Raw genomic sequence first — 22,096 nt, 5'->3', positions numbered from 1 at the left:
CACTCTGATATTGGAAATATGTCATTCATGGAAAGAGTGTAGAGAAGATTTATGAGGATGTTTTCTTGACTCGGGGGCCCAATCTATAGGGAGAAGTTGGGCAGGTTAGGACTTCATTTCTTGGAGTGCCGGACACCGAAGGATGACTTTATCAGGAAGGTATGGATAAGGAGAATTCACGTATTATTGTGCCCTGGGCGTGGGAATCAAAGAGAGCCTAGGTTTAAGATGATAGGGAGAATATTTAAAAGGGACCTGAGAGACAAATTATTCACTCAAAGGATGGTAAATATGTGGAATGAGCTGCCAGAGGAAGTAGTTGAGGCAGATACAATAACAACATTTAAAATACATATGGATAGGTACATGGATAGGAATAGTTTAAAAGGCACATGGAACAAACTGGGGCAATTCTTTCTAGCTTGGATGAGGCATCCTGGTTGGCATTCACGAGATGGCCCGAAAGACTTGTTTCTGTGCTGGATTATTCTGTGACATTGGTTCTATATCCATTTATAGGTCTAATGCAATGGAACTTGTTTGAATCTACATTAAGGATGGATCAAGAAGTCCTGCCATAATCTGTAATTAATAGATCTTTGATGAATGGAAACAGATGTGTCGACATTTGTAACCTCAGTGTAAATACGCACGAGTTATATAATAGTACCTCAATGTTTCATTTTCAGTGGAATGAGAAACACGTTTTATATATCTCCAGACCAAGAGGAATGATGAATCAGTGCTGTCCAAAAGGCTCAATAACAAGAATCTCACTTCAATCATTTATTAAATCCGAGATATGCATAACATTCCCCTTTCTAAGTCGAAATAATGTCGCCTATATATCATTAGGGGTTAAATCGTTGATTTAAAAAAAAACAAAAGATGGAAAATGGGAGCAATATTTGGGAATGGGAGCGCAATTCCTGGAAGCATTTTTAAGACCGACAGGATTTAAAATGCCATCATTCAATGGATGGATCTCTGCAGATATAAGTGACCGGGAGCGGAGGCGTGTTAAGAGACAAGATATTTACCTACACAGTTCAATTCAAACATAAACTATTTTACATTCTGAACCATCTAAACCACCTCTTAATTTGGTGGAACCATCCATTGACACACTCAACTGGACACTAATTTCTATTTAAATTGTTATCAAATGAAACTCAAAAGAGGCATCACACATGACAGAGATAGACACACAATGCTGGAGTAACTCAAAGGGTCAGGCACCATCACTGGAAAATATGGATAGGTGACGTTTCGAGTCGAGACCCTCCTTCATATTTCGTCAAACATTGCAGGATGCTTGTAACAAATTATTGGGTGATTAATTTGACGCGGTCATTCTCACATCTTCATGCAAAATTATTCAATATCGTCATATTCATTTCCAAAATCATCGTCAAACTGTGCATCAACCCTACAAGGCGAGATAGAATTATGAGTACACTGTATGATAAGTTGTGTGAATTAATTTACGATTTAAATATGCAGGCTTCCGGCGCATTCTCGCTTCAATCTTTTAATGTCGTTATAAAACAAAGTGTAGATGCTGCCATTGACTTCATCTGCACTTCACACCGCCTCAGCAAAATAGCTAACATAATCAAAGACTTGTCCCACCCTGGTCATTCCCTCTTTTCCCCACTCTTGTCAAGCAGAGGGCACAGAAGTCTTTATCTTACACTAAACATTATTCCCCTTATCCTGTATCTGCACACCATTGATGGCTCGATTGTAATCCTGTATAGGCTGGCTGGATTTCGCTGACTGGATAGCGCGCAGCAAAAAATGTGTTTCACTGTACCTCGGTACACGTGGCAATAATAAACTAAACTAAACTAAACAGAAACATGAAAGCCCACACCACCAGAATCGGGAACAGCTTCTTCCCCTGTGTAATCAGGCTTCTGAACGGATCTCCCTTCAGCTTTGAATATAGGTAGCCAAATTTGAGAGATGCTGTCGGAGTAATCTTGGCGAGGAATTCAGTTCACTGGGGAGCTCGCACGGCACTGCTATGCCGGTGCACGAAATTAGTGTTGGCTCTGGTGTAATGAAACAAAGCCGCTAAGAATTAGATGGTGTGGGCATTCTGCGACGTTGTTGCTCATGTCCAGAAGCTTGGATGGCATCGATCATGCATATGGCCCTAACTTGGTGGCGTAGGTTTGGGAGGATGGAGGATGCTCAGTATCTGGTCTACACTTGCGGACACAATACACAAATGCATAATTCTATTAGTCGTACAGCGTAGAAACAGGCCCTTCGGACCATCCCACATTCCTGCATTTGGCCGATCTATCTATATATTACTAAAACTCTCATCTTGTTTGTTTCTATGTCTATGAGTCTGAGGTCTGCTCCTGAAATTATGCCAAAACGGTACACGATAGTGCTACAATTTTTGGACCTCCTTACTCACAATTGTCCCGTGGTGTGCTGTGTCAAGTTCCGTTCAGATTGATAGTATATTTTACAAGTTATTCATATTTTTAACTTTACAAAATCCAGTTTGAGAAGTTGCAGTGGCAGTTAGCAGCTATTACGTCACAATGGGATCTGATTTACATAAACTGCAGACTTAACTTTTCACTGTAAAAACATCCAATTGCACTTGCTGGCCCTGCCCGGTATAATGTTGTAAATTACAAGTGCAATTGGATTTTTTTAAGTGAAAAGTCAACATTTTAATGTTTAAAAAGAGGGAGGCTGAAGAGGATGGACAGGGAGTGCTGGGATATAAGGGGAAATGAGCCGACCCTGCACAGTTGGGGGCTATGGGTGAGTGGTGGAATATTGTGGGGGGGACGGGTGAGTGGGGAATATTGCGTTGGAGAACGGGTTGCGTTGGGGGACCAGGCCTCCCGTGTGACAGGGACCCAACGGGTCCCACTTGGTCTAGTATCCTTCTAAATTTATCCTATCCATGTACCTGTCTAAATGTTTCTTAAACGTTGTGATAACATCAACAACATATAATTGACCCGCTGATTATGGCCAATGAGGATAATGGGTAACAGGGCGAGAATGCACTCATTATTTCTTCGTTTACATCTGTTCTTGTCAGAGCGGGTTGCTTCCTGGCAAGAATGTGACCTGTGCCGCTTTATATCGCACTGTCCAAAGCAAACAGCAAAGAGTTCAGAACTTCGCTCCAGTCATTCAGTCCATCGCCTTTCTTATCAAAACAAAGGAAGAGTTTTGGGGAAGTAATTGGTATTTTAAAGTGTAAATCATAGCAGTTTCAACAATTGCAATAACAGCAATAGTTAATGCATAAAAACAAGGAAATACAGTGCTAGTTCACAAAAAAAGGCACAAAGTGCTGGAGTAACTGAGGCAGTATCTCCAGAGGACATGGATAGGTTACGTTTCGATTCGTGACCCTTTCTCAGACTGAGTGCAGGCTCCCGACCCGAAATGTCACCTATCCATTTTCTCCAGAGATGCTGCCGGACCTGCTGAGTTACTCCAGCACTTTGTATCTTCAAGCGGAAATGCCTGTCGGTTTGCACTGAAAATGTGTAACGTGTAATTATGTCCACGTGAACGAGTTTAGCGAGCAATATATAATGTCAATCTTGCAATTGAGAATGTCCTACGAAGGGAGCGGTTTGCTGTAAAATGTTATCAACTTTTTTCATGTTACTTCATATTCACTATTCATCATTATTGAGTATTTTTAGTTTGAGTTTTTTTAACTTCCAATTTGCTGTCTTTACAGTTATATTTATTAGCAAGTGCTCGTCTTTCTTTCTTAAAGAATAACTGATTTTATTTCGCCCTGACCTGATGGGGCGCAGGACGCGAGTACTTGTATCAAATCTACCTTGTAAAGTCTTCATCTTCATGTTCAAGCAAATCGGAGTCCACCGAACTGATAGAATGTGAATCTACTGACCAAACAAAACAAAAGCTTCATTTAAAAAGAGTGCATTTATATTGATAGGTAATATGTGTAGCCAGTTTAAAGATAATTACCGAGTCCTGTCACAGGCTGCTGAGGGTCGATTTCCTCGTACACTGGCCCAGGGAGATCAGGGTGCAGCAGTTTCCTACGGCCTAAAATACCAACAGGAGTACATATGAGGCAAACAAAACTGGACAGCAATTAGAACGTAGACAGCACAGTACAGCATAGGGACAGGCCCTTCGGCCCACAATGTCGTGCCGAAACATCTCGATCCATATACCCACAGCTCGATCCCTATACCCACCCACGGTCTTTCATGTGTTTGTGAAAATAAATATAATCAGGTGCACGGTCTTTCATGTCTGTGTGAAAATAAATGTCCCTCGGGTTCCTATTAAATCTTTCCCTTCTCAACTTAAACCGGGTCCCCTGGTTCTTAATTCCTCTACTCTGGTTAGAAGACTGTGCATTCAGCATATCCTTCCCCTTCATGATCTTATACTTCTCTAAAAGGCCACCCCTCATATGCTCCAAGGAATAAAGTCCTAGCTTGCCCAAACTGTCCCTATAGTTCAGGCCCTCAACTCCTGGCATCGTCCTCATAAATTCTGTCTGCACATTAATGTCCATGATAATTTATTTACTAACCATTCTGGAAGTTTCTTATTGAACCTTTGGCCAGTTGAAGTGAAACGGCGATAAGAGCAGAACCGAGAATGCAAGGGATGACATAAACGAAGATTCTGAGAGAATTAAAAGATGGTGCATGCACCTGCTGACCTGAAATAAACACAATAAAATATAATCAGGTGCACGGTCTTTCATTAAATCATGGTGCAGCCATCTCTGTTGCGGACACCGACAATTGTTGATACGTTACGTAAATTCCCCATACAATTGTAGAAATGTTAGGGTTAAATCTGAACACAGAGTGATGGAGTAACTCAGCGCATCAAGCAGCATCTCTGGAGAACATGGAAAGGCGACAGCTTGAGTCGGGATCCTTCTTCACCTATCCTTGTCCTCCTGGGATGCTGTCTGACCAGCTGAGTTACTCCAGCACTTTATCTAAGTGTTTGTAAACCAGAATCTGCAGTTCCTTGTGTCTCCAGGTTAATACATATTTTTTTATGATACATTTTAATTCTAAGTTTGAAGTGATACCCTTTTCAGATAAGTAAATCACAAGGAATTGCAGATGCTGGAATCATGAGCAAAACGTAAAGTGTCGGAGGGACCTAACGGGTCATAGAAACATAGAAACATAGAAAATAGGTGCAGGAGTAGGCCATTCGGCCCTTCGAGCCTGCACCGCCATTCAATATGATCATGGCTGATCATCCAACTCAGTATCCTGTACCTGCCTTCTCTCCATACCCCCTAATCCCTTTAGCCACAAGGGCCACATCTAACTCCCTCTTAAATATAGCCAATGAACTGGCCTCAACTACCTTCTGTGGCAGAGAATTCCAGAGATTCACCACTCTCTCAGTGTGAAAAATGTTTTCCTCATCTCGGTCCTAAAAGATTTCCCCCTTATCCTTAAACTGTGACCCCTTGTTCTGGACTTCCCCAACATCGGGAACAATCTTCCTGCATCTAGCCTGTCCAACCCCTTAAGAATTTTGTAAGTTTCTATAAGATCCCCCCTCAATCTTCTAAATTCTAGCGAGTACAAGCCAAGTCTATCCAGTCTTTCTTCATATGAAAGTCCTGACATCCCAGAAATCAGTCTGGTGAACCTTCTCTGTACTCCCTCTATGGCAAGAATGTCTTTCCTCAGATTAGGAGACCAAAACTGTATGCAATACTCCAGGTGTGGTCTCACCAAGACCCTGTACAACTGCAGTAGAACCTCCCTGCTCCTATACTCAAATCCTTTTGCTATGAATGCTAACATACCATTCGCTTTCTTCACTGCCTGCTGCACCTGCATGCCTACTTTTAATGACTGGTGTACCATGACACCCAGGTCTTGTTGCATCTCCCCTTTTTCTAATCGGCCACCATTCAGATAATAGTCTACTTTCCTGTTTTTGCCACCAAAGTGGATAACATCACATTTATCCACACTATACTGCATCTGCCATGCATTTGCCCACTCACCCAGTTTATCCAAGTCACCTTGCAGCCTCCTAGCAGCCTCCTCACAGCTAACACTGCCCCCCCCCCCCCCCCCCCCCCCCCCAGCTTCGTGTCATCCGCAAACTTGGAGATGTTGCATTCAATTCCCTCGTCCAAATCATTAATATATATTGTAAATAGCTGGGGTCCCAGCACTGAGCCTTGCGGTACCCCACTAGTCACTCCCTGCCATTGTGAAAAGGACCCGTTTACTCCTACTTTTTGCTTCCTGTCTGCCAGCCAGTTCTCTATCCACATAAATACTGACCCCCCCCCCCCCCCAACTCAGCGGGTCAGGCAGCATCTGTGAGTGGGCGCTTTGTTCCCGCTTCAGATACGGTGTCTAAATACGAATCTTACTTTGTTTTTCCTCAAAGGTTTAATGTGGTGAGATGATCTCAATAGGAATTTCATGCGCATCGAGGGAGAACAAGGATAACACACAAAACATCAGCAGAAAGGATAATCGGACGCGTTAAGAACAGATTCAAAGTTCTGGAGTAACTCAGCGGGTCAAGCAGCATATCTGGAGAACATGGATCGATGATGCTTCGCTTCGGGACTTTTCTTCAGACTCTACCCGTAACACCACCCCTCCATGTGCTACCGAGATGCTGCCCGACCCGCTGAGTTACGCCCGCAATTTGGCCCTTTATTTTGAAGTGGAAATATTTGAAGAGAGGAAAGGGGGAGAAGGCTGCAGGTAACTAAAGACCGAGGCGTCCAGTAATCGGAGAGGCCGAACGGGAAGAGGATGGGTTCGTGTACGATTGTAGCATGAAGATATATAGATAGGTCGAAGCAGAAGAGTTGACAAAAAAACATCAACACGGTAATGTCACAGACCGGAACATATCACGGCAACATCCTCCTTGTGTCCACAGTCATGATCACCGAAGGCAGCGAATTGGCAATCCCACAGGGTTCGTTCACCCCCTGTGCATTTCACCTCGTCCAGCCAAATAGTCCCGTTGCCTTGGGGGAAGAGGTCTCCGGCGGAGGCCAGCTTGGGATCTCCACAGTTCAATTGCCCACACACCACTGTGGCATCGCGCAAGTCCCAGGAGTCGTCGCACACCGTACCCCACGTCCCATTGAAGTACACTTCAACCCTTCCCGAGCAACGATCGGGCCCCGTCACCAACCGCACGTCTGAAATACACAGCGCGGCTATGAACATGTGGCAACGTTAACTTGCACCGAATATGCTACGTTGTTTATTTACCGATAATTTATTTACCACCATTCTGCAAGTTCCTTTATAGATCTTTAGATTTTAGACTTTAAAGGCTTAGGGTTAGGGCGGCACGGATGCGTAGCGGTAGAATTGCTGCCTCATAGCGCCAGAGACCCAGGTTCGATCCTGACTACTGGTGCTGTCCGTACGGGGTTTGTACGTTCTCCCTGTGACCGTGCAGGTTTTCTCCGGATGCTCCGGTCTCCTCCCATATTCCAAACACGTACAGGGTTGTAGGTTAATTGGCTTCGGTAAGAATTGTAAATTGTTGCAAGTGTGTCGGATCGTGTCAGTGTACGGGAATCGCTGGACCCGCACTGTATCTCTAGATTCAAAAACGAAACTAAATCTTTGATCAGTTGAATTAAAACGACGACAAGAACCTAACCGATTCCTGTTTTAGGTTAGGGTTTATTATTGTCACGTCTTCCGAGATACAGTGAAAAGTTTAATTTTTCATGCTATCCAATCATATCCGATAATATTATCCATAAATACAATCATGACAAACTCAAGAGCGAAGGGGAAGATACAGAGCGTAGAATATAGTGCTCGGCATCGTTGTGTACCAGTTCCAGAGACAAAGTCCAATGTACACAATGGGGTAGAGGTGAATCGGACAGGACCCTAACGTATGGAAGGACCGTTCAGAAGTCTGATAACAGAGGTGGAAAGGGGATGACAGGGGTGCGACAGAGACATGCCTTTGATTCTGCTTGAAGTGCAGATTGCGGTCATTGGTGGTGAGTCTGGTCTGTGTGATGGATTGGGCGTATTTGAGCCATGATAAAAATAATTCTGGGATGCCAACTATTTCGGGTAATCTAGAGGCAGCAAGGTGGACGGTGAATGTGTTGGATACCAGCCCAGTGGAGGATACCAGCCCATCCGGAGTTTGACAATGCTATTATGCCATATGTAGATTTGCAGAATGCCCGGACTACGCTGGAATTCAGAACAGAATGTGCTGCGGACATCAAAACTGTGTTATTTTCCAGCGTTTGATTCTTGATTTGGTGCCATGTAGGGGAAGTGAATCATATTCTGTGTGCGTCCATCACAACAATCGCACTTTCCACCATATCTATAACTTCCTCAATGTAAGGCGGCACAATGGCGCCGCTGGTAGAGCTGCTGTCTCACAGCGCCAGAGACATTGATTCGACCCTGACCTCGGAAGCTGCCTGTGTGGAGTTGCACGTTCTCCCTGTGACGGCGTGGGTTTTCCCCCGCGTCCTAAAGACGCGCGGGATTGTAGGTTAATTTGTCTCTGTAAATTGCCTCCAGTGTGTAAGGAGTGGGTGAGAAAGCGGATTCATGTAAGAGATGTGCCAGGCATGTTTACAGAGGATGGTGAGTGCCTGGAACACATTGCCGTGGGCGGTGATGAAGACAGATAAAATAATGACGCTTAAGGGACTTCTGGATAGGCACGTGGATATGCAGGGGATGGAAATATATAGATTATGTACAGGCAGAGGAGATTAGTTTAATTTGGCACGATGTTGGGCGTGGACATTGTGGGCGGAAAGGACTGTTCCTGTGCCGCGTTGTTCTATGTTCTATGATCTATGGACAGTTTGGACCCGGTGGGCCGAATGGCCTGTTTCCATGTTGTATCATTCAACCAGTCAATGACTGTAAATATGCTGTATCATTCAATCAGTGACTCCAAATTTGGCTGATCAGCAACTTCTGATTACAAACCAAATGCAACTTCTGATGACGTCGCCTGAATTGGTCCAAAGCTGCAGATTGACTTTCTACACGAGCAGTGGAAGAATTAAGTTGGCGCCCGGCTATGTGCATCCTTCTGAGACTGCGAATAAAGGAAATACTCTCTGCGGACAGAGCAATAGACAAGGAGACGCACTTAAGCTGACCGTATGAAATAGGCCAAAGCATACTTGAGACATAGATTTGATAAGTAACATATTAGACATTACCAGCATATTCAGGAACTTGGTTCATTGTTTCCTCTTTCATCGCAACGCGGTGTTTCGGCGGTTTGGATTCTGTGAAACAAGTTACACCCATCACTTGAGAGTAATATTGCAAATGCAAGCGGCTTCGTGGTTACATTATTACCTGAACAAATGACCCCGACATCCTGGCCGTGGTCACAGTCATGTTGACCCCAGGGTGAAGAAGGACATTGCCACAGGAGTGAGTCGTGCAAGCGGCATTTCACATCATCCAGCCAGATTTGTCCGAATCCCTGGCCAAATACCGAGCTTTGTAGAACCGGCTTTCCTGTGCCGCAGCCGAGATGAGCACAAACTACCCCCGCATTCTCGTCGCCAAAGAAATCCGCGCAAACAGTGCCCCAGGTCCCGTTAAAGAAGACTTCAACCCTGCCCTGGCAGGTATTCGCGCCATTCACCAACTTTATCGCCTTGTGATCTGTAAAACAAAGAAGCACGTTGAGCCAAAGGAGTCACAAAGTGCCAGAGTAACTCAGCGGGTCAGGCAGCGCCTCAGGGGAACATGGATAGCCGCCCTTTCGGGTCGGCATCTTTCTTCAGACTGATTATGGGAGAGAGAAAGCTAGAATAGAGGTAAATGGGGGGACAGGTGGGACCAAATCCTGAAGGACAGTTGGATGTAGGCGTGGAGGAGAGTTTGAATGGCTCATGGGCGGATAGACCAGAGAGTAGAAGACAAATCGTGTGAGATAAGAAGAAAGGGATGGAAGATGTATGAAATGTGAAGCTGGAGAAAGGCACGTAGCTGGAATAGGACGGGAAGGGGGGGGGGGGGGGGGGGGGGGTAGAGGGCAGAGAGAAATGGGTGCGCATCCGGGTGCGGAAGAGAGTGGGGAAGGGAGGGGCATCGGCCCCTAATTGTAGGTTAGCTACCTAAAATAGGAGAATTAAGTGTTCACACCGTTTGGTTGTAAACTATCCGAGCGGATTATGCACATGCCCTTCCTCACTCTGGCAATGGAGGGGTTCTAGGACAGAAAGCTTAAAGTCTACGCCGACCATTGATCATCCGTTTACACCAGTTCTATGTTATCCCACTTTCCATATTCCACTCCTTACACACAGAATTAATTACATAGGGCCAATCAGTCTACAAATCCGCACGTCTTTGGTATGTGTGAAGCAACCGGAGCTCCCGGAAGAACCCTATGCGGTCACAGGGAGAAAGAGGGAACTCCACACAGACAGCACTCGAGGTCTCTGGCGCCGCGAGGCAGCAACTCTACCAGCTACGCCATTGTGCCCCCTATATTCTAAAATGTATACTCTATTCATAGATCAAATCGATCTTATTGGGGGGGGGGGGGGGGGGGCATTAACATTTCATCATTTCAAATTCACACTTTATCTTGATCAGAACTCGCCATCCAAAGTATGTACGAATTCGACTTCATCTAGAGTGAGACATTCTGTATGTTTTAAGTCAAACCTCACCCGAACAGATAACCCCAGCATCTTCTTTGTGAAAGCAGTCGTTTTCTCCCCTTGCTCTCGCCGGACATTGCCACAAGGCCGAATTATTCGCTGAACAGTTGACATTGTCCATCCAGATAGGACCCGAACCTTGGCCAAACCAGCCGGAAACCGTGACATTCAGAGCATACCCACAGTTCAGTTCTTTGCAGACAACGTGGCCGTCCGTTAAATCCCAATCGTCATCGCACACCGTACCCCATGTGCCGTTGTAGTAAACCTCTACCCTTCCGGCACAACGACTTCCGCCGTCAATCAGCGTGGTGGGAAGATGATCTGCAGCGAAAAATATTAACGATTCATCTGGAAGCAGTCCGAGTAAAGATGGCAGCGTGTTGTCTCAACAAATACAGCGCGTTGCCTTCTTTAATATTTAGTAGACAAAAATTGGGAGTTTATAAGAAACAGGACCAGCACAGGACAGAATAATGAAAAGAACTGCAGATGCTGGTTTAGACCAAAGATAGACGCAAAGTGCTGGAGGGCCAGATAGCATCTCTGGAGAAAATGTATAGGTGACGTTTCGGATAGGGACAGTTCTTCAGACTGATTATAGGGATGGGTAGGGCGATTGGAAGCAAGAATAGACCAGGACAAACCAGGGGCGGCAACGGATGACTTCAGGCAGGATGGTTTCCCGACTGATGAGAACGCCCAATAGTTTATGTTTTATTTCATAATTCCGACAATTGCAGTTATTTTGTCTTTCAGTTGATAATGCTGTTCGTTGGCACTAGCCTAAGAGCAACGCCATTGGAAAATTTAGGAATACTTTATGAATGTACAGTAGATATATGTCACAAAGTAACAAGAGGTTCCAATCTTACCAGAACACAAGACACCAACATCGTCGCCCATTGATAAGTGGTTAGGTTGTGCAAACGTGCAGTTCCAGAGATAGCGTTCACTGCCATTGCAAGTCACGTTGTCCATTAACACCGGGCCCCTGCCGGTTGCATGTTTGGAGTAGTTGTAAACATTTATTACGGAGCCGCAGTTCAGCTGTCTGCACACTACATCTGCATCTCTCAAGTCCCACTGACTGTCAATTACTCTGCCCCACACGCCGCCGTAATAAACCTCCACTCTGCCATCACACACGCCCTCTCCATCGGCCAGGCGCAATTGCCAATGTTCAACTGTGGACATATAATTGGGTATCAATGTTACTCGATGGTATCATATTGTGAACAAGAACAAAATACAGGTTTGTTTTATCACTGGGCGTCGAAGTTGGGCACAAGTAAATAAACTGGAAACTGTTGTGTCGACAATACACTACCCTGTACTGAAATTAATTACATTCAGATTATTTTACCTACCAACTCTCATTATTCTGAGTGCAATCATGTGTTATACTCACAGAACTATGCTTCCATTTATCTAAATGACCCCAACACGAGCATTGTATACATTGCCTAGAATTATTTCAATTCATTTCTTATCCCTGATTTCTGCAGTTCCTTTTCATCATTGGCAAAAATAAATGTCATCAGATTGTTGGTGAGCCAACCTTATTAGTTCAAATACTCAGTGAAGCGGTGTGGCATAACCTACACCTCCCCTGGTGATTCAGCAGGTACACAAAAATGCTGGAAAATCTCAGCGGGTGCAGCAGCATCTATGGAGCGAAGGAAATAAGCAACGTTTCGGGCCGAAACCCTTCTTGCATGATACTTAACATCAAATGGTTCCGTTGTCGGTGCATATTACAACTACACAATCTTGAGTCTGAGACCTGAGACTTGACAAATCACCTACCGGAACAGATGACGCCGGCATCGTTCTTGTGTGTGCACGGACGGTGGCCCCATGATGAAACGAGGCAGTCATTCAAACGCATCTCATTGCCGCGACATTCGTGGATATCTTTCCATATGGAACCATTTCCCTCACCGAAGAGTGCTCCTCCAGGCGCTGATAAAGCAACTCCACAACGTAGATGATTGCAGACGACGGCCGCATCCTGTAAATCCCAGTACGTGTCGCAGACCGTCCCCCAGATTTCATCCCTCAGTATCTCCACTCTTCCCGAACAGCTGTCATTGCCACCGACTAATCGCGGCCCCTTTTGACCTTTTAAGTTAAAAGAACGAACACGAAACACGAGGTGTCATATAGTCCATTTGGAAATCTGTTCCTGCTTAATCCTTTAAAATAATAGTCATCATTAGGAAAAGTTCTGCAGCGGATTTGGACGTGGAAATCACCCACGTGCGGTCAATTCATAGACAGGTCCTATGGGTTTCTGTAAAGCTGATAGAAGCAGCACTGTAACACACTGCAAGTGGAGACACACTTATTGAGAGGGAAGGAAATGTGGATAACGAGGAGTTGGGGGGGGGGGGGGGGGTGGGGGTGGGGGGTGGGAGTGGGGGTGGGGGGGGGGTCAGGTTGGGATGACACGAACATGGAGAAGAATAGAAGTATTAGGACATCTGTAGATTAATTTCCGAACCGATAAACTGTACATGCTAAATAAATCGATGGGTCGTGAGTATCCTTAACAGGTCAGCTAGGATTTATGGAGAAACAGACAATGGTTCTCATTGCACCGCGGTATGCGTGGCAATAAAAACTGATACATGTTTATAAGTGATAGGAGCATAATGAGGCCATTCAGCCCATCAAGTCTACTTCGCCATTCAATCACGGCTGATCTATCTCTCCCTCTGAACCCCGTTCTCATGCCTTCTCCCCATACCCACTGAAATCTCAATTTTCTAAATGTGGAGAAAATCCAGAAATCGGAGGTGCAACGGGATTTGGCGGAACTCCCAAAAATATAATTTGCAAGTCGAATCTGTAGTGAGGAAGGCAAATTCAATGCTAGCATTTATATCAAGAAGAATGGAATATAAAAACAGGCATGTGATGCTGGCTCTATAATGTGCTGGTCAGGCCGCATTTGGAGTACTGTGCGCAAACATGGGCCCCATATCTGTGGAAGGATGTGCTGGCTCTGGAGAGGGTCCAGAGGAGGTTAACAAGAATGATTCCAGGAATGAGTGGGTTAGCATATGATGAGCGTTTGGCATCAATGGGCCTTTACTCGCTGGAGTTTAGAAGGTTGAAGGGAGGGCCTCGTTGGAACTTACAGAATAATGAAAGGCATTGACAGAGTGGATGTGGAAAGAATGTCTCCGCTGGTGGGAGGGCCTAGGAGCAAAGGCCATAGCCTCAGAATTAAAGGTCTTTAAAAAGGTGAGGGTGAACCTCTTTAGTCAAATGGCAGTTAATTTGTGGAACTCGTTGCCACAAATGGCTGTGGGGGCCGCCGTTAGGGGATATTTTTAAGGCAGATATAGACAAGTTCTTGATTAGAACAGGTGTCAAGGGTTATGGGGAGAAGGCAGGAAAATGCGATTAGGTGGCAGAGATCAGCCATCATTAAATGGCCGAATTCTACTCCTATAACTTGTGAACTTGTGAACCGTATTAATCAAGTCACACAGTATCGTTGGAGGCCACGCATAGATGCCCGACCGCTGAGTTTCTCCGACGCGCTAGATTTCAGCATCTGCAGTTCCCCGTGTCTCCAATTCCAGATCAACGTCCTTTCGAACAAAACTGAAGTACGATAAATGTAAAAGGAAGTGTTAGTACTTATGTAAGAGAAGGTGAAAATTAATCTTTGGAATGAATTGTTGCAAAAGACTGAAGGCGGTTGATAAATATGTCAGTTCTGCATTAATGTTGAATACATCTTAGCTGCTGTCTGGGGGCACTGGGGCCGCACGGTGGCGCAGCGGTAGAGTTGCTGCCTCACAATGCTAGAGACCCGGGGGCACTCGGGCCGCACGGTGGCGCAGCGGTAGAGTTGCTGCCTCACAATGCTAGAGACCTGGGGGCACTCGGGCCGCACGGTGGCACAGCGGCACAGCGGCAAAGTTGCTGCCTCACATCGCTAGAGACCCGGGTTCGATCCTAACAACGGGTGCTACCCGTGCAGAGTTTGTAAGTTCTGCCGGTCACCTCGTGGGTTTTCTCCGGGTGATCCGGTTTCCTCTCACACTTTAAAAAAAAGTACAGGTCCGTAGTTTAATTGTCTCCTGTAAAATGTAAACTTTTCATAGTGTTTAGGCTAGTGCTAGTGTACGGGTTGCACCCTGGTCTGGTCGGCACGGACTCGGTGGGCCGAGGGGCCTGCCTCCGCGCTGTACGACTAAAGTCTAAAGTCTGATGCCATGGATCAATGAGACTATCAACATTTATGAATGGTGCCATTTACCAAAGGCCATTTGGAGTGTTACCGTAAACTAAGGTCGTATAATCGCCTAGCTCAGTATATCTTTCACCCTAACTTTGCATTTTAAGTTTGGTGATGAGTGAAACATTCCCGAAAGCTGCCCAGTTGATTAACGAAGTAATTTGTAGAAAGAAGCAACTGCAGATTCTGGTTTACACAAAAGACAGTGCTGGAGTAATTCAGCGGGTCAGGCAGCATCTCTAGAGAAAAAGGAATAGGTGACGTTTCGGGTCTGGACCATTCTCCATGCGTCTTGACCCGAGATGTCACCCATCCATTTTCTCCAGAGATGCTGTCTGATCCGGCGAGTTACTCCAGCACTTTGTGTCTATCTTCGGTATAAATCAGCATCTGCAGTTCCTCTCTACTCATTGTTCAGACTGTTTTGCTGAGGATTATCGATTCTACCTTAATCCACGTGTAAGAGCGAACGAAGCACCTACCTGAGCAGATGACGCTGACATCACGTTCGTGTGTGCAGGTGTGTTGGGGGCGTGGTGCTGAGGCGCAGTTCCAGAGGGATGCCTCGTTGCCTTGGCATCCGTATGCCTCCTGCCACACGGGACCACTGCCCTCTCCAAAATATGCTCCCCCGATGACTGATATCACCTGTCCACATTTCAATGTTCTGCACAGCACCCGTGCATCCTGCAGATCCCAATGCCAATCACACACGGTGCCCCAGGCCGCTCCATGCACTATCTCAAGTCTTCCATGACATCGGTCGGATCCGCCAACCAGCCTGAGCTCTCTATGCCCTGTCATTTTTAGAAGGTAAAATATCTTTAAATACCGTATGCGTCTTTGTTTGACAAAATAGCTTCTGCATAATTCCACAAGACAAATTACTTCGCCGAACATAGTTCAGGTTTGTTCGATTTTCCCTCTGCATTTTAATCTTTCTTTTTATTGAAATCCCCAGGAACAAAGATACGATCTGAGATGCCGGTACAACACCAGGGCAATATATCGGGAGGTTCCTTCGTCCAGCTCCGAAATTTTAGCAAGAGGAATTTAGGACAATTGAAAGTTAATATTCTTAGTGGCAAGAAGATGGCGGCACATTGTCGCAGCGGGTAGTGCTGCTGCCTCACAGCGCCAGAGACCCACATTCGATCCTAACCTCGGGTACTATCTGCGAGGAGTTTGCATGTTCTCCCTGTGAACGCGTGCGTCTGGGTGCTCCGGTTTCTTCCCACTTACCAAAGACGTGCGTGTTTGTAGGTTAATTGGCCTCTGGAAATTGTCCCCAGTGTGCAAGGGAGTGGGTGAAAAAGTGGGATAACATGGAACTAGTGTGAACGGGTGATCGATGGTCGGCGCTAAATCAATGGGCCGATGACCTGTTACCATGGTGTTTCTATAAACTAGACTAAAAATGTAGATATTCAATAAATATAACTGATTTAATTTATATGAGCAGCTATTTAATCTTTCCTCTAAATATTAAATCCATTGCAAAGATATATTTGAAATTTAAGAGCTCAGTCGGTCATTTCATCCGTGGACGTGTTTGACCCTCTGAAACTGATGTGCATTAACCGAAATAAATTATTTAGATTAAATACCATTTAAAAAAATGCGAGGACGAATTAAAAATTGGTATAAAAACGAGAATAATTTTGTTGATTTTAAGGTGACGTTACAATGGATTTAATGTTCTTTTTATATTCCCAACAGTGGCACAGTGCCACGCATGATTAAAAGGATTCATTAGAGTTCAGAGCGTTGTCGGAATCCCTGACGAAAGGTGAAGGACCCTCTTACACCGACATCCACAACTTCGGGTTGAGAGGTTTTAAAACTTTTTAGGGAGCTTTCTTTACCACACGCATTCCACGCATACCTAATAAAGATGCATAAATCATGTTTACAAAGGTATGGTTATTAATTAATTTTCACATTAATTTTCGAAGGCAAAATATGTGCTAATTATCCCTATTGCCAATAGAGCACGTTAGCTTAATACCCGGATCACCAGGCACAATTGCCATGATTATAGGTAACTGCATTATTCCTGTTACGTGTTGTCCACCGCACCCTGTATTTATTGTCAACCCCGCTGGTATAGGAACACCCCGCCTTGGAATACGTTGCTATATTCATCCGCTTCATCATTTTGTACTCATTATTAAACAACAGCTATATATTTAAAGGCGGAGATACAAGGACATGTAAGGTGAGGGGGGTGGGGGGGGGGGGGGGAGCTGTAATAGGAAATTAAGGGGTAACTTTTTCCACATAAAGGGTGGTGAGTGTATAGACCGAGCTGCCAGAGGAGGTAGTTGAGACAGGTACTATCGCAAGGTTTACGAAACATTTAGACAGGTACATGGATGGAACAAGTTTGAAGTGATATAGGCCAAACGTGGGCAGGTGGGACTAGTGTAAATGGGACATGTTGGCCGGTGAGGGCAAGTTGGGCCGAAGATTCCGTATCTACGCTGTAAGAATTTATGACTCTATAACTGCAAGTGCCGGTTTACAAAAGAAACACACAAAGTGCTGGAGTAACTCAGCGGATTAAGCAACATCTCTGGAGAACACGGATGTCATCTATGACCTTTCACCAGAGATGCTGTATGACCCGATGAGTTTATTCCAGCACGTGGTCTATTATGTATGTTTAAAGATGGATGATCTTAGTTACACTAGCGGTAAAATGCTCACTTAAAGCCGTCACCCTTCATACTAATTTCAATAGTGTGTGTTAATTGAAAACATTTCGAGTTTAATTAGAAATATTAATTGGAATTTGAATTGGGTATTCATTAAATATTCTAATTTTAATTGGAATTATATATTTAATAGGAAACAATTCAATAGTGTTAATTGGAAATAATTAATTCATGCCCAGTTATTTGGTATTCAGAGTGGCGATGCCAGGACATCATACAAACTTAAAGCACACGGCATTGGGGGTTCGGTATTGATGTGGATAGAGAACTGGCTGGCAAACAGGAAGCAAAGAGTAGGAGTAAACGGGTCCTTTTCACAATGGCAGGCAGTGACTAGTGGGGTACCGCAAGGCTCAGTGCTGGGACCCCAGCTATTTACAATATATATTAATGATCTGGATGAGGGAATTGAAGGCAATATCTCCAAGTTTGCGGATGACACTAAGCTGGGGGGCAGTGTTAGCTGTGAGGAGGATGCTAGGAGACTGCAAGGTGACTTGGATAGGCTGGGTGAGTCGGCAAATGTTTGGCAGATGCAGTATAATGTGGATAAATGTGAGGTTATCCATTTTGATGGCAAAAACAGGAAAGCAGACTATTATCTAAATGGTGGCCGACTAGGAAAAGGGGAGATGCATCGAGACCTGGGTGTCATGGTACACCAGTCATTGAAAGTGGGCATGCAGGTGCAGCAGGCAGTGAAGAAAGCGAATGGTATGTTCGCTTTCATAGCAAAAGGATTTGAGTATAGGAGCAGGGAGGTTCTACTGCAGTTGTACAGGGTCTTGGTGAGACCACACCTGGAGTATTGCGTACAGTTTTGGTCTCCAAATCTGAGGAAGGACATTATTGCCATAGAGGGAGTGCAGAGAAGGTTCACCAGACTGATTCCTGCGATGTCAGGACTGTCTTATGAAGAAAGACTGGATAGACTTGGTTTATACTCTCTAGAATTTAGGAGATTGAGAGGGGATCTTATAGAAACTTACAAAATTCTTAAGGGGTTGGACAGGCTAGATGCAGGAAGATTGCTCCCGATGTTGGGGAAGTCCAGGACAAGGGGTCACAGCTTAAGGATAAGGGGGAAATCCTTTAAAACCGAGATGAGAAGAACTTTTTTCACACAGAGAGTGGTGAATCTCTGGAACTCTCTGCCACAGAGGGTAGTCGAGGCCAGTTCATTGGCTATATTTAAGTGGGAGTTAGATGTGGCCCTTGTGGCTAAGGGGATCAGAGGGTATGGAGAGAAGGCAGGTACGGGATACTGAGTTGGATGATCAGCCATGATCATATTGAATGGCGGTGCAGGCTCGAAGGGCCGAATGGCCTAATCCTGCACCTAATTTCTATGTTTCTATGTTCCTATCATCTGCAATAGGACACAAAGAACTGGAGTAAAACTACGGGTCCCCAATCCATGTTTTCCAGAGATGCTGTTTGAGCCACTGAGCTACTCCAGCAATTTGTGTCTTTTTTAAAATCCATTACAGAGAAGCATTAGAATTTTGAGAACTCAGTAGATCATTTGATCTGTATGCACTTTGTCCATCGGAACCCGAAGTGAATTAACCGAAATAAATTATTTTGATTCAATATAAATGTATAAAAAACACGAATACGATTATTATTATTATTATTATTATTATTATTATTATTATTATTATTATTATTATTATTATTATTATTATTATTATTATTATTATTATTATTATTATTATTATTATAGGGAGGAGGAGCCATCTTGGTGAACGGCTGCTAGCAGCAGCCGTCCGTCTTAAATTCGTTTTTTTTTAGTTTTTAGTGAGTCCTGTTTTTTTGTTTGTAGGGGATATGGTCTTTTAATGTGGGTAAATAAAGGTGTTACTTTATTTATAGGTCCCTACCTGGTCGGTGTGGCAGCCTTTTTTCCGGGCTGCCCGTCGACCCGTCGTCGTGGCCTACCATCGGGCTTGGAGCGCCGTTTCTTGGCGGGAACCACCCAGCACCGCGGCCTGCGTGGCGGCACTGCATTGGAGCGCTGGAGCGCTGGAGCGGAGCGGAGCGGGCGATGCCTTGCCTGGGTCGCCGCGCTGGAGCTCTGGCGAGCTGGACCGCCGTGAGCAACATCTCCGGACTGCGGGTTTGCGGAGCGGAGAGGCGGCGTGCGGAGAGACGGCGTGCGTAGAGGCGGCAAGGCGGCAGTGAGGAGAGCGGTCGCCGACTTTTTCATCTGGAGCCTAGGAGCGCCAAACCGGCGCGGCCTTGTCGGCTTCGGCAGCCGCGGGCTCCAACCAAGAAGCGGCCGTTCCAAGTGGCCCAGCCGCCGAAAGGACTCTCCCGACGCCGGGGCAAGACCACCCGGTGAGAACGGCCAGGGACATCGGGCCTCCGTAGAGGCAATTGCGGTGGCCCCAATAGGCCTGACTTTGGGGTGAACAAGGGGTGGGGACTGGACATTGTGCCTTCCTCCACAGTGCTATCCACTGTGGGGGGATGATTTTTTTTTGTCTAACTGTAGTCTTGTAGGTCTGTGTCCAAGATGGCTGCCGTGAAGGGAGAGTGGACGCTGGCACGAATTGGTTGCCGCTGCTCTCTCTTCACACTGTGTTTTTGATTTTCTGTTTTTGGATTGAATTCTGTTTTTAATTTGTGGCATTGTGATGTCTTTAATTACTTGTTTTACTCCGATTATATGTTTTTATTCCGATTACTATGTAAGGTGTCCTTGAGATTTTGTATGAAAGGCGCCCATTAAATATAAAATTTATTATTATTATTATTATTATTATTATTATTATTATTATTATTATTATTATTATTATTATTATTATTATTATTATTATTATTATTATAAAAGCGAGAGAATAATTTTGTTGATTTTAAGGTGACGTTTCAATGAATTGTCACCCGTGAGGTTGTTACTCTTGTTGGAGTAATTCGGCGGGTCACAAGCGCCTCTGGTGAACGTGGACAGGGGACGTTTCGGGTCAGGATGCCTTTTCAGACCCCAATCCGAAACGTCAACAGTACCTGCAGTTCCTTGCGTCAGCATCTAAAATATCACAATGGAAATTACCCGAACAAACAATCCCGGCTGCTTCCGTTTCCACAGAACAGTTGGGGTGAGCCAGGGCCTTCCTTTCACATTTCCAGGGATCGTCCTCGCTGCCAGTGCAGTGAATCGCAGCTTGCAGCATGGGCCACTTTCCAACTCCGAACTGTGAGTTTCCTGATGCAGAAACAGCGTCGCCGCAGCCTATGTAGCTGCACGTCATTTGAGCCTCATTCATACCGTACGCCCGACCACAAATGATGACGAAAAGGCGAACACCATTGCTCGCCTCCACCCTCCCTGCACAAGGGCTGCCTCCATCCGTCAGTACCAGGCGCTGTGTATCTACTGTAAAAGAACAGTTGCTCTTTAAATCCCGAATACTTGAAACGCGTGGAAGTGCTCGATTAACTCAGCGAGTCAAGCAGCATCTCTAGGGGACATGGATAGGCGATGTTTCGCGTCGGAACACTTCTTCAGACTCTATTGTCGACAGAGATGTTGCCTGACATTCTGACCCTCCACCACTTTGTGTTCTTCACAAGATTCCAGCATATGCAGTTCCTTGCGTCTACTAATTGAAATATGCATGGGGTCGAGGGGGTGAGGGAGGGGGGTGGGGGGTGTATGTATACAAGATGCCATTATAAAAATAAAATAATAGTCTCAGTATAGACATACCGCAGTGAGTGGGTTAATTCAGCGATCGAGATTATTACTGCAAATGTAGAGGCGGCCCAGTGGCGCAACGGTGCAGTTGCTGCCTTGCAGCGCAGAGACCCGAGAGATTGGGTGAAACAGCAACGCGTAACCAGCGAGGAACAATTACAAGGATAATAGCATTACAATTATAAATGACAATGGCCAATTACCAGAAGCCATTTCTAGCAGATTTTGTTTTGCTCAAAGATAAGCAGTGACATTTATCGCTTAATCTGCCTCCTTCCTGGACGCAGGACAATACTGCGGTTGAGTTGCAACTGCAGTGCCGATGTAAGAATGTCTTCACCCCTCACTTTCTCCCTGGCCCCTTCCTCACAAATCTCTCCCTTTGGCTTTTCATTTCACCCCTCTTCCCTGATCTGATTCGCCTTTGTTTCCTTTTCACCTCGAGCCTTTATCCACTAATATGCTGATCACCTCCCACCTATCACTTAGAAACATAGAAACATAGGAAATAGGTGCAGGAGGAGGCCATTCGGCCCTTCGAGCCAGCACCGCCATTCATTGTGATCATGGCTGATCGTCCCCTATCAATAACCCGTGCCTGCCTTCTCCCCATATCCGTTGACTCCATTAGCTCCTCGTTGACTCCACTAGCCCCTAGACTTCCCAGGCTTTCTCTTCACAATTCCAGTCTGAAGAAGGGTCCCGAAACGTCGTCTGTCTATTCC

At 45.3% G+C, this 22,096-nt stretch overlaps 1 protein-coding gene across 1 annotated transcript; it reads right to left on the bottom strand.

Moving 5' to 3' along the window:
• Positions 1-762: 762 nt before the first annotated feature.
• LOC116979838 (deleted in malignant brain tumors 1 protein-like) lies at positions 763-21,038 on the bottom strand. The gene is made up of 12 exons (XM_033031722.1): positions 20,727-21,038; positions 15,437-15,751; positions 12,506-12,820; positions 11,572-11,883; positions 10,706-11,020; positions 9,375-9,689; positions 9,233-9,301; positions 6,896-7,201; positions 4,574-4,705; positions 3,994-4,074; positions 3,842-3,905; positions 763-1,429 (listed from the first exon to the last, which is right to left on the bottom strand). Exons 1-12 carry the CDS (start codon positions 20,938-20,940, stop codon positions 1,375-1,377), a joined length of 2,493 nt encoding a protein of 830 aa, XP_032887613.1. The 5' UTR covers positions 20,941-21,038; the 3' UTR covers positions 763-1,374.
• Between the last annotated feature and the right edge of the window lie 1,058 nt (positions 21,039-22,096).

The sequence above is a fragment of the Amblyraja radiata genome, chromosome 13, assembly GCF_010909765.2.
Source record: "Amblyraja radiata isolate CabotCenter1 chromosome 13, sAmbRad1.1.pri, whole genome shotgun sequence".
Lineage (NCBI taxonomy): Eukaryota > Metazoa > Chordata > Chondrichthyes > Rajiformes > Rajidae > Amblyraja > Amblyraja radiata.
This window is presented reverse-complemented; position numbering and strand designations above follow the sequence as displayed.